Source organism: Chrysochloris asiatica, unplaced genomic scaffold (assembly GCF_000296735.1).
Source record: "Chrysochloris asiatica unplaced genomic scaffold, ChrAsi1.0 scaffold00056, whole genome shotgun sequence".
In the NCBI taxonomy this organism is placed as follows: domain Eukaryota; kingdom Metazoa; phylum Chordata; class Mammalia; order Afrosoricida; family Chrysochloridae; genus Chrysochloris; species Chrysochloris asiatica.
In genome coordinates, this window is record NW_006408574.1 from 5,398,087 (window position 1) to 5,413,810 (window position 15,724).

Below are 15,724 nucleotides of genomic sequence, written 5' to 3' on the forward strand. Positions count from 1 at the left end.
TATACAGGGTCGCTATGAGTCGGAACTGACTTGATGATACTTAACAAGAAATGGCTGGGGTCGAAGGGGAAGGGTTTAGTCGGACCAAATTAATCTGCCATGTTGGCACTTTTACCACCTAAATGTTCTCATGTGATACTCATGCAGTGAAACACGTAAAGGTGAATTGAATGCTTTTAAAAGACAAGACAAATAGGAGTTTTATAAAGACACTTAAGCCTCCTTCTCAGTTTTGGGGGTGGGTCATGACAGTAACTTATCTTGGTTGTCTGCCGAACGTCCCAGGTGACCCCTGCCCAAGTGAATCCCAAGAGTCCCACCCCTTGGGAAGGTCCCTGGATTCTTGCTGGATTTACTCACCAGTCTCTGCCAGTCATGAGGGTCACCACTGGATTGCAATCAGCCCTAGCCCGTTCTTCAGTGATGGTAGCATAATGCCATCACAGTACCAACATACTTGAGATCTGTCCCACGTCAAAGTGTCTGCTAACCAAACTATGACAGTAAGCCAGTGAATTCAAGTAATGTTGAGGCAGTACAGTGACAGTTAATTGGGACCCTTCCTGATAGCGTAGTGGTTATGATTCGGGCTGCTAACCTCAAGGTCAGCAGTTTGAAAGTACCAGCTGTTCCGCGGGAGAAAGATGAGGCTTTCTGCTCCCGTAAAGATTTACAGCCTCAGAAACCCCGTACAAGGAGGGTCACTATGCGTCGGAACCAAGTCCACAGCACACGACCACCATCACCACCTACTGAAATTAAACTGGTTGCCTCTTTTCTGAGACTTTCATTGAGAAAAAGGTATTTGTAACATGAGTCAACTTGAAGACTAAGGTGTGCCTGACCCAAGCCATGGTATTTTCAATAACCTCATATGGATACGAAAGCTGGACAGTGAATAAGGAAGATCGTAGAAGAATTGATGCCTTTGAGTTGTGGTGTTGGAGGAGAATACTGAAAGTGCCATGGACTGCCAAAAGAACCCATCAATCCGTTTTGGAAGAAGTGCAGCCAGAGTGCTCCTTGGTGGCCAAGATGGCTAAACTTCGTCTCATACTTTGGACATATTGTCAGGAGGGAACAGTTGCTGGAGAAGGATATCATGCTGGGTAAGATGGAGGGTTGGAGAAAAAGAGGAAGACCCCCAATGAGATGTATTGGCCAGGTGGCAGCATTGACGGACTCAAGTGTGGCAACGGTAGTGAGGTTGGCTCAGGAGCGGGCAGTGTTTCATTCTGCTGTGCATGGGGTCACTATGAGTTGTTGCTGACTCAATGGCATCTGACAACAACAAAAGATGAGTTACTGAGTACCATCCTCCTTGAACCTGCTGTATTTTCTACTGTTGGCAGATACTATGTCTGGAACAGCTGAAGTAGGCACAGGTGGCACTATTGGGGCCCCAATAATTTATTGTCAAGGAGCCCTGGTGTGGCATTGTACAAGAGAGACTGGACTGATAAGCACAAGGTTGGTGGTTCAAACCCTTCAGTCACTCCTTAGAAATTCGATACAGGGTCACTACGAGTCAGAACTGATTCAATGGCACTTACCAATAATCTGTCAACTTCCAGGAGCCGGCTACCTGTTTCACGGGCCATAAAGGGCTATGATACAGAGAACGTGTTGACATCAACACTGCAGCCTTTAGCATGTCTTTAATCAAAGCAGGAAGCTCCTTTTTGTCCCCAAGTATCATATGCTGCGTCGATGAATAACTTGAGTGGGCTCAGGTCATTCTGGGGGCTTTAATCAGCACGTCCATTACTGGTCTATGGACAGACGTACATGCCATTCACTTGTATGATGTCAAGTAGCGGCTGTGTTCCTCTATTTGACAGACTAGCCATACCAATAATGCACTCAGGTAAAGGAGAGGCAACTATGTAAAAATTGTAAAAAGCAAAAACTGACACTTTTGCTTTGAATTCTGAGTGAGCTTTCAGGCATCCTAGGACCGGAAGTGTCCACATCCCTCAGAATAACCTCCAGGACTGAAAGTTAAAAGGAGCACAACGGCTCTGTGGGGTAAGCGCTGGACTGTGAACCGCAAGGCCGGCCGTGTGAGCCCACCAGCCACTCCAAAGGAGAAAGAGGAGGCTTTCTGCTCCCGCCAAGAAGTGCAGCCTCGGATTCCTCTACAGGATTGCTACGAGACAGAATGGACTTGACGGCACTTAACAATCGACAATTAAAGACGTTCAAACCCACGGGAGTCAGCCTCTCTCGTTGGCACCCCCTGAACGCATCACAGAGTGAATGGCCAAGTCATCCTTACAGAGTTTCGGAACGCTCCGCGATGACTCAACAGTGTTTCACTTCTCTGATTCCCAGCTCCTCCACCTGCCGTTTCGAACCACAGGAAACTTTTAGGTTAATTTAATGAAATGATGACATTATTTTATTCATGCAATTTAATTGCTACTTCGATGCAAGCAGCTGGAGTTCTAGCTGAAGGGTGCTGCTGAGACACCCCTGGGTGTCAGGAGGAATAGTCTCGGTCACTCCCACAGGTGAGCACTCGAGCAGACCTGCACTCCAAAGTCCGCTCTGGAAGATGATTTTTAGGAAACACATGTCTTAAAAAGAAAACAACCACCTCCAAAGCTGTTACACTTTGTGGCAGGAATCCCGACTTACTGTCTTGGATGTTGCTGTTGTTAAGTGTCAACAAGACAATTTGGACCCACAGTGACCCTGTATAAGGTTTCCGAGGAATGGCTGGTGAGCTTGAACTGCCAACCTTGTTGAACCTGACCTTGCAGTCCAGGACTCCATCTTGGAGGTAGTGTATCAAATAAACACCTCAAATCAGATACTGAATTCATAACAGAAATAAGGCACAGACACAGAGGCTTGGGTGTCCACACTCGGCAGGAGCCATGGCCCTGTTGTTTATTGTCCAGCCCTTTCCCTAAGACAAGCTTCTGTTCTCACAGACAGACTGGACCTTCCTTGCAATGTGATGGCTGCTGCTTTTCTGTTTCCACCACCGTAGCCAGAAATAGTTGTTTCAGGATGTCCTTATCCAAATTCTTACCTGCAAACAGAAAACAGGGTGACTTTATACTTACAAAGCTGATAGAGTGTACTCAGCAACTCTGGTTCATTCGGTGTTGAATGATCTTCTCACATCTACAGACACAATGGTTGGTAACTCAGGGAGTCCTTCCCTGCCTTTCTAGCTGAGGCCCTCGGAGCCCAAGGCTTGAAGGAAAATGCCACATGGCTGGCCTGTGACTGGCATCACGTGAGGAGAACAAACGTGTGGAGGACTGAAAGGGGAACTGCGAGGGGCTCACACACTTGGCTTCAGGGTAACCCTTTGTAACGCACCGATGAAGACCAGTCTGTTTGTCCTCCCGGTGTTGCTGTCCCAGCTCACGGGGGTCTCCTGCAGGTCATAGAGCTCGTGCACGCCCTGGACAATCACTTGCTGGGCTCTGTCGCTGAGGGATACCAGACCCTGCTCCGGGGACAGGAGATAGCCGGCCTTAGTTTCAGTTTAAAAGTAGAAATACAATATTAGCGCTAATTGTTTCATTATTTCTAGTCCGTTTTCCTTCCCAAATTGAGGAACATTCACAATCGAAATGTCAGGGAAAAAACCACCCATGAGAAGAGTTGTCACTGAGCCGCCTCAGACTTCCGGTGACCCCATGGAAGCCAGACTGCAGCTGTGCTTGTAGGGTTATTTTTTCACTGTTTTTTTTTATATATATAAATAATCCTTTTTTGCATTTTTAGTGAAGATTTACACAGCAATTCGGTTCCCACTCAACAATTTCTCCACAGGGTTACGTGGTCAAGGTCAAGGTGCATGAATGTTCTCAATGTGTCTCTGCTGCTGGTTCATTTCCATTCATTTTGTTTCTCTGCCTTCTTGTTTTAAAACAATGTTGACCATTATTCCCGTTCCGTTTTAAAACAGAAATTCAAAGAGAAGAGGCTGCAACTGTGACTTCATTCCAATTATTTGTGTGTTAAAGAAACAGCTCCCTAAACGTGGCAGCCCACATTTAAACAAGGCTTCCACGGTTAGGCACCCTGATTTCTAACGAGGAAACTAACACCCATCCCAGGGTTCTGGCAGTGACATTACCAGAACAGAACAAAACAGCAGGAAGATACAACAGGCTCCGTGTCAGGCTCTACAGACGGTTCTTCTTCTCTTAAGGTTGTGCACTTGTTTCACAGGGATTGTGGGAAAATCCGCGAAGTTAAAAGAGTGTAGTTACAATAAATGGATCCAACAGTAAAGAGATAAAGAAGAAAAGTCATAATATTTCTCCGCATGCAAGGTGATTTCACACTGATGTGCAGGAAATTATCTGATAAACTGACTCCTATGGGGTGAAGGGGAGGCCTGGTGGTGCAGTGGGGTAAGTACTGGCCTGCTAGTCAAAAGGTGGGTCTGGAGAAAGGCAACTGGCTTCCACAGAGATTTATAGCCTTGTGAACCCGATGAAACAGCTGTACTCTGCCCTTGAGAGTCATTACGAGTCAGAACCAATTAGACAACAGTGGGTTTTTCATGAGACGAAATTAATTTCTCTGAAATCCGTCTGTTATAGCAGCTGCTATAGGCTAAGTACTGGGCCGCAAGGGCATCAAGTCCATATACAGGGTCACTATGACTTGGAATCGACACAATGGCACTCACAACAACAACACAGAAGCCCTGCTGGGGCTGGGGGATAAGTGCTGGATTGAGAACCATAAGGTTGGTGGTTCGAGCCCACCAGCCACTGCACAGGAGACAGATGAGGCTTTCTGCTCCCACACACATTGACAGTCTCAGAACTCAGTGTCGAGGGAAGCAGTAGACTTCCAGCACAGACACGGACATGTGTGTGGAGCTCTACTTGGTGTCGAGTACTGAAGTGCCGTCCAGTTGGTCCTGACTCACAGCGACCCTGGACAGGGTTTCTGAGAAGTGGCTGGTGGGTTTAAACTGCTGGCTTTGAGGTTAGCAGTCTGGTGCTTATCCCAGACACCAGGACTCCAGATAAATGTCCAGTGTGCATCAAATGCACGACTCAACAGGTGGGACGGTTCCGGGGCAGCCAGACTCGGTGGTCTCACTGTTAACGAAGCTGTCCTGGAAATATCTGACCCAGAAGCAGACAGCCTCATTTGTCTCCCAGAGAGGATGGTGGGTTCAAATGGTCAACCCTGAGGTTAGCAGCCCAACACCTAACCCACTGTGCCACCAAGGTTCCGTAAAAAGACTTTGTTGTTGTTATGTGCCGTGGAGTCAGTTCTGACTCACAGCAACCCTGTACAGGGTTTCTGAGGCTGTAAATCTTTACAGGAGCAGAAAGCCTCATCTGTCTCCCATGGAACAGCTGGTAGTTTCAAACTGCTGACTGTGAGATTAGCAGCCCGATTCATAACCACTACGTGGACTATGAAACCAGCTATGGCTACCAGAGGCCCAGAAAGACGCTTTGTTTGTTTGTAGGGTGCAGCGTGCAGCTGAGTGAGGGCAGACCCACCTTCAGGCGGATGATCTCCATGCACTGACCAGCTTTGTCCTTCACACTCTTCTCCCACAGCAGGTCCTGTGTCGGGGTAGCACGGAATGAGACCCCCACTGCTCAGGGCAACACGCACGCCACAGAACAGTCGAGGCATCTTTAATGGTTACAAAGGGCATTCACCTGCACAAACACATTCAGACTTTCTTCCTTTGCGTTTCCCGGAACTTCAAATGTGACCGTCATAATATTCTGTAACCAGGAGACACAGTGATTACTGTTTAAGAGGGAAAGGAGGGACACACTTCACGACAGCCTGCGCAGCCTGCCCACACCGCTGTATGACCCTGTCTCTGCCGTGATGCCAGCCTGGGGCATCAGCAGCTCCGTCAGAGTGAGTCGATGCCCTGCTGTTTACTAGGTAACCCTCGAGAGGTTGCCACATGACCCGCTAGGGGGCTTATCCTTCCCAGAGTCTCAGGGATAAGGGGAAGTGACACACGCGCCGTCGTTGTGTCTCTGTGCTGAGTCAGGTATGGGGACACAGCCCCTCCCTGCATCTTTCCACTCCCTGTTCTCTGTGGGGGACCAAGGTACCTGTGTCTGGTTTAGAGAGGGCAGGAGCCAGGGGTAAACCACAAATCCAAGTAGAATTCTACTCTCATGGAAAAGACAAATACAAAAGAAATGTCCTGCTCATCATAACCGACCCCGTCTGTCCCACGAGGTGGAGCACTCCAGGGCAAGAAGAGTGGCCATGGAACCATGTGGGGTTTCGGAAGGTCTGCTGTTGTTTACAGACCAGGGATGCAGACATTATTGCCCCCTTGCCTCCTCCCCCAGCCCCGGCAGACCTCTCCATCTCCACATAAGCAGAAATAGAGGATTTCCCCTGACAGGTCACACGATGAGGATCCCAAAGCTGGCACCACCGAGTCCGTTCTGACTCACAGTGACCCGAGACAGGGCTTCCCGAGGCTGTCAGTCTTTACAGGAGTGCCCGTGCCAGGGTAACCCCATCTTCACCCTTCACAAAGAAAACCCACTAGGGGTGGCAGAGCAGAGTGGAAGACGGAGGAAAACCCAGTAGGGGCGGCCGCTTACCAAATGCACTCAGAGACCAGCTAACGGCACACGCCACGAGCCAATTCCAGCACGAACAGTACTGACCCTTGGCACACACCATTGCTGGAAGGGAGGAGGTAAAGCTCAAACAGCGGGAGTCTCCACTCGGCCCCTAAACTGGAACTGGAACTATCCAGTGGGATAAACCCGAACCAGCGCACTCTGCTCTTCAAAGGTGGGTTTTTCTAAGTGGAAGTGGCTCTGCAGGTTGAGCACTGAACTGTGAATCACAAGGTTGGTGGTTCGAGCCACCAGCCGCTCCACAGGAGGACGACGAGGTGTTTTGCTCCCACAGAGATGCACAGCCTCGGAAAGGCTATACAGGGTCCCTCTGAGTCACAACCACCTCAGCGGTACTCCCAGAATGGTCACAGTAGTGAGCACCTAGACACAATGACACGACTTCCGCGGTTCACTGACGCGTCAGTACAAAGAACACCCGAGTGATGGGTCCTGTCACATGGCAACAGGGAGGATGACCACCCGCTCCGTCCAGTCCATTCTGACCGCAGTGACCCCAGAGACAGAGTAGAACTGCCCCATGGAGTCCCCGAGCTTCACTCTTCAGGAAAGTCCACAGTCGCATCTGTTTCCCACAGAGTGGCAGGTGGGTTTGAACTGCCAACCTTGCAGTGCCACCAGTGGGTTAAGATGATCTCAAAAGCATTTGAAATTTGAAAATTTCCACACAGTTCAAAAATACCTTTTTGGAACAAGTTTTAATAATACACCACTAACAATGCCCACTTAAAGAGAAATCACTTTCTGAAGATTTAAAATGCGTTTTACCTGGTCCAGGTGAGGCTGGGTTGCTGACGTATGTTGAAGCTTTTCCTGCAAACTGAGAAAAGTGGGTTAGAGGTTCGGGCGGCAGACACTGCTGGCGTCACCTGAGTCAGCAAGACGGGGGACCGGTGACGCAGGCCGGAGACCGCGTCCCAGGGGCTAGTCTGTGACCGATTTCACTGCTGCTCACAGAGAAGAGCTGCCCAGGTACATGCATAGATTGTTGTTGTTGTTAAGTGCCGTCGAGTTGGTTCTACCCCACAGTGACCCTGTGTAGGGTTTCCAGGGGGTTCAAGCCGACCTTGTGGTCCAGATTATACATGTAATAAAGTCAGAAACTAGCCTTGTAAGCATACTATTTTGTGTGGTTAAATATGCTACTAGCTTGGTTTTTTTTTTAATTCCAATGGGTTTAATACCAGCTTTAAATATATATATATTACAGAAGTATTTGAGTTCTGTTCAAAATGGCATCAAGTTGCCTCAGTCTCCCTGATAATGAATATAAGTAAGGCCAGTACCTTATTACGAGGTCATCCCTCACGCATACCTCCTTACTGGAAGACCAATCACACCCCCATTTAATCGGCCTCTACAGCGTTAGATCCCAGCTAAGAGCAAACAGAAAGAGTCTCACAGATGCCTGGTTCTGGTAAGAAAAGCTGAGATCACCGTGGCCTAGCCAGCTTCTGTACTACCAAGTGTAGAGCATCCAGACAGAGCGTGGAGGGGGGCTGAAGACCCCGCAGATGGTTTGCCTTGAAGAGCCGTGATGTGAGGGCTTGGCCAGGAAAGAGTCAGGCTTATAGGGATTGCTGGGGGGTGGGACTCACAGGGGGGTCTGCGAGGGAAGAATGTCAAAGTGAAATCCCTCCCAGCTGGCAGAGGCCTTCTCCACACGGGTGGGGTCACGTTCTGCAGCCCCTTCCTCAAGTGTCACTAATGCATTATAGCTGCTCTCCAGAAACTGTGGGACCGGAGGTGTACACGGCACGGGAAACGCTTCCCGACGCTTATGTAAGCTAGTTCCCAGGAAGTTCCAGAATTCTCTGAGCCCCAGGATGCCCTTCCTTTGTTGTCTACTCTACAGGGGGGGCGGGGGGGGGGCCCCCCCGCCTACACCACTGAGACCAGAATCCAGGAGTCGGATCCCAGCGCTGCTCTGGTGGTCGTCTGACTTGTTTCCACTAACCCAGGGTTCCCAACTGAAGGAGAGAAAAGCCGTGGTGGCCCAGTGGGTCAGGCACCGGGCTGCTGAGCAGGCAAAAGTCGAGGCGTCTGCTCCCATAAAGGTTTACAGTCTTGGAAACCGTAAGGAGCAAGTCACCTCTGTCCTGTAGGGTCACTATAAGGCGGTGGGCTTTTCTGATAGGACTTGGAAGCAAATGCTTTGATTACAGTAAATTATAGCAAAAGTAGAGAAAAGAGAGGAAAGAAAATTTATATTACATATCAAAGTGGGAAGAAATCTCATACTACTCATACTATCAACGGAATTCCTTTTAGTAAAAAAAAAGATGAAAACTTTATGAAGGAAAAAAGCAAAGACCTTACTTAAGTAAGCAACATCTTAGTGTTCCACATGCTGAATACAACCAACTTGCCATGTTCTTACTCAAATGATTTTAAGAAAGACAAACATCTGGCAGCTTCTGATAAACGTCCCCCTATAAACATTTAAATGTATCACAGGATCTATAGCCATCAAAACTACTCATGAAATAATGTAATAATACAGACCAGTCCCTGGAAAAGGACCTCATGCTGGGTCAAGTAAAGGGTCAGTGAGGAAGAGGAGCACCCTGGATGAGGTGGACTGGCGCTGCGGCTGCAACCATGTGGTCACACACAGCAGGGATGCTGAGGATGGTGAGGGCCCGGGAAGGGTTCCGTCTGTTATACCTGGGGTGGCTATGGGTCAGAACCGACTCGAGGGCACCTAATAACAACAACCCACCAGGTGTGGAAAATGAGAGAGGGTGAGAAAGGCTGGTGGAGAACATGGGTCAGATGCAGCAGCATCTTGGGAGTCCAGGGAGGCACAGGAGGCAGGGCAGGATGAAGGTCAGGCACGGTCATCTCACACATGGGGACGAGGGTTCTCATGCCCCTAGATTGAGACAACAGCCTCAACCACACAGTCTCCCCAGCAAAGCCAGACCTCTGACTAGGAAAAGGACCCTTCTTAAATGGCCAAGCCTAGCTGATACTTAGGGCCGTATCTGTTCAGCGGGAGACAAGTCTTTCATTTGAAATAAGAAATGCAAAGCCTTCGTCTGAAAACACCTGGTGTCATTCTCAGGGAGTACGCTACTGACACTGAAGCATCATCAGGCCCCTGGGCACCTCTGCTGACGACGGGGGAAAGGACCTTCTATTCAGAGAGGGGCTTGTCCCCTGGGTCTGCCCATCCTGAGTGGACACACACTCAATGAGGGGCCCGTTCCCCAGATCTGCCCATCCTGAGTGGACACAAACTCTGAGAGGGGTCTGTTCCCCGGGTCTGCCCATCCTGAGTGGACACACACTCAGAGAGGGGCCTGTCCCCTAGGTCTGCCCATCCTGAGTGGACACACACTCAGAGAGGGGCCTGTCCCCCAGGTCTGCCCATTCTGTGTGGACACCCATGTGTGATGGTACCGCTGTCCAAGAATAACATGTCTTTCCTTCCTGTCTCCTCCACGAGAAAGAGGCAGGAAGCGAACCCAGGACCACAAGGGAAGGAGGGACGTGCGTGGTTGTCTCTACGCAAGTGTGTCCAGCAGGTCATGCTTTTCGCACAGACCGAGCACGGCACCCAGTGGCTGGTTCAGGAGAGCAGACCATCAGTCTCTAAATAAACCACCATTCCTACAGGCAAATGCACTTTGATTGCCAAACACCCAAAGAACAAAGATAAAAAGGGGCCCTGGGTACCAGAGGAGTGACAGGAAGCTTCACTCCCACAGTGTGGAATTGAAATGTGTGCTACAACCAAAGTGACCAAAATGTAGAAAACACACCTGATTCCGGAGAGACCATCGAAGGCATGGAGATCTAACACGTTCGTGAGATCAACTCTGCAAGGAAGACGACCAGAGAGGGAGGGGTGAAGCTCTGGGGAACATGCACAGGGGAAGCTACACAACCTTCTGAGATATACAGATTGGTTTAAAAAATTTACCAATAAGTAATATTAACAGGAAAGCCACTTACAACACAGAGCATATTATATTATTTTTTAGAAACAGATTAAGAAAACAAGCAACTATTCATACATTTATATAGAACATCTGTACACAAACATCTACTGTTACATCTGTTCTGTTTGACTCTCAACTGTGCTCTCAGTCTTGGAACTCAATTGAAGAGATTTTCAAATACATTCGTATAGCAAAAAACATCCCCACAAAACAAAACAACCCTTTATAAAGAACGGAGACTGCTCCCAGCAGCAATGAGTTACTATAAAGCCGAGCTGAGGGAAATGGAACCGATGAACATAATGCGCTATCCCAGGAACATCGCCACCGGGGTTCCTGGATTCCTGTACCACACTGGACACCCCATGCCATACACTGGGACACAGTGTAAGAACATGAGGGATTAAGCAACAATGCATAAGAACTCACTCACTCTTGGACCCTTAGTCTCCATCTGAAGAACAGGGGTTCACTTTCTCCCATTCTGAATGGCATTGCACAGAGCAGACTCACCCCAGGTAGTTCCCTGGGTCATCAGGGTTTCGTTAGGACTCGATGGTTCAGTGGGAGAATCTCGCCTGGGTACCATCGTGGTGTGGCACTGTAGAATCAGCACTGGCCTGCTCACTGCAAAGTCGGAAGTTCAAATCCACCAGCCGCTCCTTGGAAACTATACGTGGTCACCATGAGTTGGAGCTGCCTTGACAGCATACAGCCATTGTTGTTGTGGTTGTTAAGTGCTCTTGAGTCAGTTTCCACTCAGAGCAATCCTCTATAGGGTTTCCAATCAGCAGCTGGTGGGTTTGAATTGTCGACCTTGTGGTTCGCAGTCCAGTGGCGATCCTACAGCGCCACACCAGGAGCCCAGCAATAACAGGTGGTGATAACTAACCTTATTAGAGTGAAGAGACCCAACACAAGTAAGAACGGCACATCACAATCAGCATTACGTTTGGGTTGAGCCGCTAATAAAAGTGGGTGACTGAATTCCAATTGTAATCGGAGGGTGCAAATAGCAGGGGTTAGTACGTTCTCTACAACCAAAGTGAAAATGAAGAGCGTATAAAGAAGAGGCCAACACAACGATGAAATTCTAAACACAGGCCCCAGGAGCTTGCCAAACAGTTGAGACATTTTCTCACAAGGGAAACAAATCTGACAAATGTGAGCTTCTCAAAAAGAGACACAAACTCAGGAACTAAAGTCTCTGTGCTAAGTTAGCCAGACCAGCTGTGGCTATCATGTTCTCTGTCAGCATCGGCTGCACACTCACACTTGTGGCAACAACGCCCCCCCAGACGAAAGCAGGTCCTGGCCCAAGACAGACAAGAGTCACGTTCTGTGTCAACAGACTAACCACGTCTCACATGCGAGACATTCTAGAGGCGCAGAATCAGGGATACGATGGAGCAACGAAGTCAATGTTCCATGAAGAAATTTCAGAATATCAATTTACACTCAGAGACCAAAGTTGCCACATGAAGCATCTCTCTATTCTCACCGTCACGGCTGAGCCAGCATTTTGCTTGGCAGGCCACTACCATCTTTGGCTCAGGAAACAGCTTTCAGCGTACCAAAAGTTTACAAGCGCCCACTGTGTGAAGACAAAAAAACATTCTAAAACAGAAGCTTCTAAGTAAAGGAGCATTTCCCCGTGAGCCTCCCTGTCACAGGGTCAGGGACAGCCTTTAAGTTCTTCCAGGTCAGAACACCGCGTCCCTCTGCACCACGCGCAATGAGACAGCAAAGTCTCCGAGCATCTTGTCACAGCTCAGTGGGGAAATCAGGAGTCTGTGTCCTGATGGAAGCTTTTATGAACTTCCCCTCCCCCCTGGAGCTGCCACAGTTGTGAGAAGTGGACAGGCCCATGGCAAGAGAAGGAGCCCCCTAGTGTCAAATCTACCAGCTGGGATGCAGTGGCTTAGACGCTGGACCCACCAGCTGGTCCGCTGGAGAAAGATGAGGCTGTCTGCGCGACAACATGGACAGTCTCAGGAACTTTCAGGCTGCTCTGAGGCAGAATCGACTCGAGGACGTTGGGTTGGGTTGGATTTTTCTTCAGAGGTAAAACATGAGATTTTTCCCCAAATGCTGTAATAATGGAAATCCCCTCCCTCTCAAACTCTAGGAAGACCAGATGGCTGGACACTGGGGGGACAGAAACGTTCTGCCCCAAACGGTGCGCACTCCACACATTCCGGGACCATGTCTGCTTTATAGTAGTGAATTCTTCACAACAGGATGGGAGAACGGCCCACATGGAGTGCACTGCAATCTAAGAAAGGTCTAAATCAAGATGGACCGACACAGAGGATGCTTCACTGGACTCCACACGACAACAATGCTGAGGACGGTGCAGGGCCACACAGGGATTCCATCTATAGTGCACAGAGTCACCAGGAATCGGAAATCGACAAGATGGCACCTAACAGCTATCAAATGTGTCCTGGCAAAGGTGCCATATAGTATTAACATGACAGATTTTGTAGCAACTGTGAAACACTAATTAGGATTTACAAATATTAATGAAGAAGCCACTTAAAAACCTCAAATTAAGATTCCCGATCGTATAGTTTCAGATTTCTATAACGAGCACCTTCTAGAAGAGCTGAAGCTTTCTTTAGCAAAAGGAGTTTTCTCCCTCACGCAACAAAACACAATGAGACAGTGGGATTCTGGCTCCGTCACCTTAGGAAGAAGAACAAATGTGACAACTAAGTATTCCAAGCTCTTTATGGTGGTGTGATGTGCCATGGAGTAGGTGCCGACTCATAGCGACCCTGTACAGGGTTTCCGAGGCTGTAAATCTTTATGGGAGCAGAAAGCCTCATCTTTCTCCCGCAGAACAGCTGGTAGCTTCGAACTGCTGACTTTGCAGTTCGCAGCCTGATTCGTAACCACTACGCTACCAGAGCTCCTTAAGCTCTTTATAATAAAGAAAGTATCAAAAACAACATTCAGGGTCCCATCAAGAAAACAAAAGGACACGCATCTTTCTTATATCCAGAGCCAAGCATACTGGTCAATTACTTAACGTCTATTAGTAGTAATGGGTAAGAGTTAATATCAAGATTAGGAACAGCTATTAAAAAGTACCTTGATCTTTGTGTTTCTAAAATTTTTCCTAGTCCATTTATGGATCTGAAATAAATAAAAAGACAAGAAAAAAGTCAGCCTTTTTAATAAAAATCACAGCAGGCATATTGTTTTCCTTCCTGTCATAACCAGGCCATCTCCACTCACGCTTTGAGACGACATGGAACGTGAAACTCCACCGCACACCAGACAGTTGACAGGCTCTAGGTGCTGCTGAGTGACTTACAGAAGGCCCTTCCCTTTAACCCTCCACTCACGCAGAGCTCCCAGTGCTAAGTGAATAGCTCCACCGCTCTCAGTCTCCTGAAAGCCGATTCCCCCAATGAACTGGGTTAAAGGACTAGACACAGAGGGGACCTGGTGCACGGTGGATTAAGCGCTCAGCTGCCAACCAGAAGCTCAGCAGTTCAAACCCACCAGCCATTCTTTGGGAGAAAGATGCGGCTGTCTGCTTCCATGGCGATGGACAGCCTTGGGGACACTAGTGGACAGTTGCTCTCTGTACTTCAGGGACCTTCTGAGCTGGTGTCGCCCTAACAGCAGTGGGTTTGGTGTTGAACTGGGGATTAGCTGCTAACCAAGTATCTAATTCCCCAAGGGCACTTGAAAAGGGGCCCTTGTGGCCCAATGGATAAGCATCTGCTGCTAAGCAGAATGTTAGCAGTCTGAACCTCTACAGAATAAAGACCTGATGAGGTACACCGAGGGACCAGGCCCAGCCACGGAAGCACCGCCAGGTCTGCTGCCGCCGCCACCATGGAAGTGCAGGTGGAGACTATCTCCCCAGGAGACGGGGGCACCTTCCCGAAGCGCGGCCAGACCTGCGGGGTGCACTACGTGGGGATGCTTGAAGTCGGAAAGAAATCTGATTTCTCCCAGGACAGAAACAAGCCCTTTAAGTTTATGCCAGGCAAGCAGGAGGTGATCCGAGGCTGGGAAGAAGGGGTTGCCCAGATGGTTGTGGGTCAGAGAGTCAAACTGACCATCTCTGGAGACTATGCCTAAGGTCCCACTGGTCACCCAGACATCATCCCACCAAACGTCGTCTTTGACGTGGAGCTTCTAAAACTGGAACAAGTACAGCCTCCTCCCCTCGCTCCGTTCTTGGATCAGCCGCGGAGGGATCTGGCGCCTCTAGACACGCGCACATGACTCCATGACTCCGTGACTCCGTCTGGAGCGTCCCCCGACTCTTTTCTATAAACATTGGCCCTGACTGACTGTGTTCTCCCACTCCGCTTTGCTTCTGGCACCTCCGTTTCCTCTTCCCCTTTCTCCTCGTACGCACGGTGACTTAAACTACATGCCATCCACCTCAATTACTTTTGATTTTGTTCTGCTTTGGGGCTGAAGATCAGTGTTAGTCTTTTGGATCTAGGTTTCCAGTTAAGCATATAATTCAGTATTAACCGCACAATGGGCAAACTTTAGAATATGGATTGATGTGGGGGTAGGAGGAGGGTATAAGTTTATTTTTTTGGATGAAATTTTTATTATCTATTAAAACATCTATGCTGCACTGCAAAGCCATAGCAGATGTGAGGCACTGAGGGCTGAAGTTTTCTCCAAGTTGAGTGATGTCCTTGGGTTGAAACCTGCCCCAAACTGAAGTCCGGAAGCGGAGCGCCTTTGCCTCCCCAGCCCCATTCACCTTCCCCTTAAACCTTCTGCCTTTCCAAAGCAGATGATGTCCACTGTCGTGCTGGACACTACAGGCATCTTCCCCGGGCCAGCAGGGACCTCAGAAGCCTTCTTTGTGGCCTGGTTTGCCTTTCCTTTTTTTTTTTTTTTTTGCCATCCTATGGTTTTTCTAAAAGATTTTCAGGACTTTTGTAATTTGGTAACTATCAAAATTCCACCACTTTCTAAATTTTAAGAACTTGAATTGAAAGTTGAAATGGAAGGTCCTGTTTGTAGACACTTAACACGCAATGAAAGTCCAGCCATCAGGACCAGTCCTGGAGTGTCCTCTGAGGAAATGATGCTGGTCATCGGAGTTTCAGCATCTCCCCCTGCTGATCTCACAGGGTTCCTGGCGTCTCCTCCCCGTCTCCC

At 48.8% G+C, this 15,724-nt stretch overlaps 1 protein-coding gene and 1 pseudogene across 1 annotated transcript; one reads left to right on the plus strand and one right to left on the minus strand.

Annotated features, from left to right (window-relative positions):
• Positions 1 to 2,933: 2,933 nt before the first annotated feature.
• On the minus strand, positions 2,934 to 12,117 carry LOC102842867 (putative COBW domain-containing protein 7-like). The gene is made up of 7 exons (XM_006863834.1): positions 12,075 to 12,117; positions 10,394 to 10,487; positions 7,395 to 7,446; positions 5,664 to 5,732; positions 5,499 to 5,564; positions 3,337 to 3,466; positions 2,934 to 3,040 (listed from the first exon to the last, which is right to left on the minus strand). Exons 1-7 carry the CDS (start codon positions 12,115 to 12,117, stop codon positions 2,934 to 2,936), a joined length of 561 nt encoding a protein of 186 aa, XP_006863896.1.
• A 2,308-nt stretch (positions 12,118 to 14,425) lies between these two features.
• Positions 14,426 to 14,821, plus strand: LOC102810734 (annotated as a pseudogene).
• Positions 14,822 to 15,724: the final 903 nt, after the last annotated feature.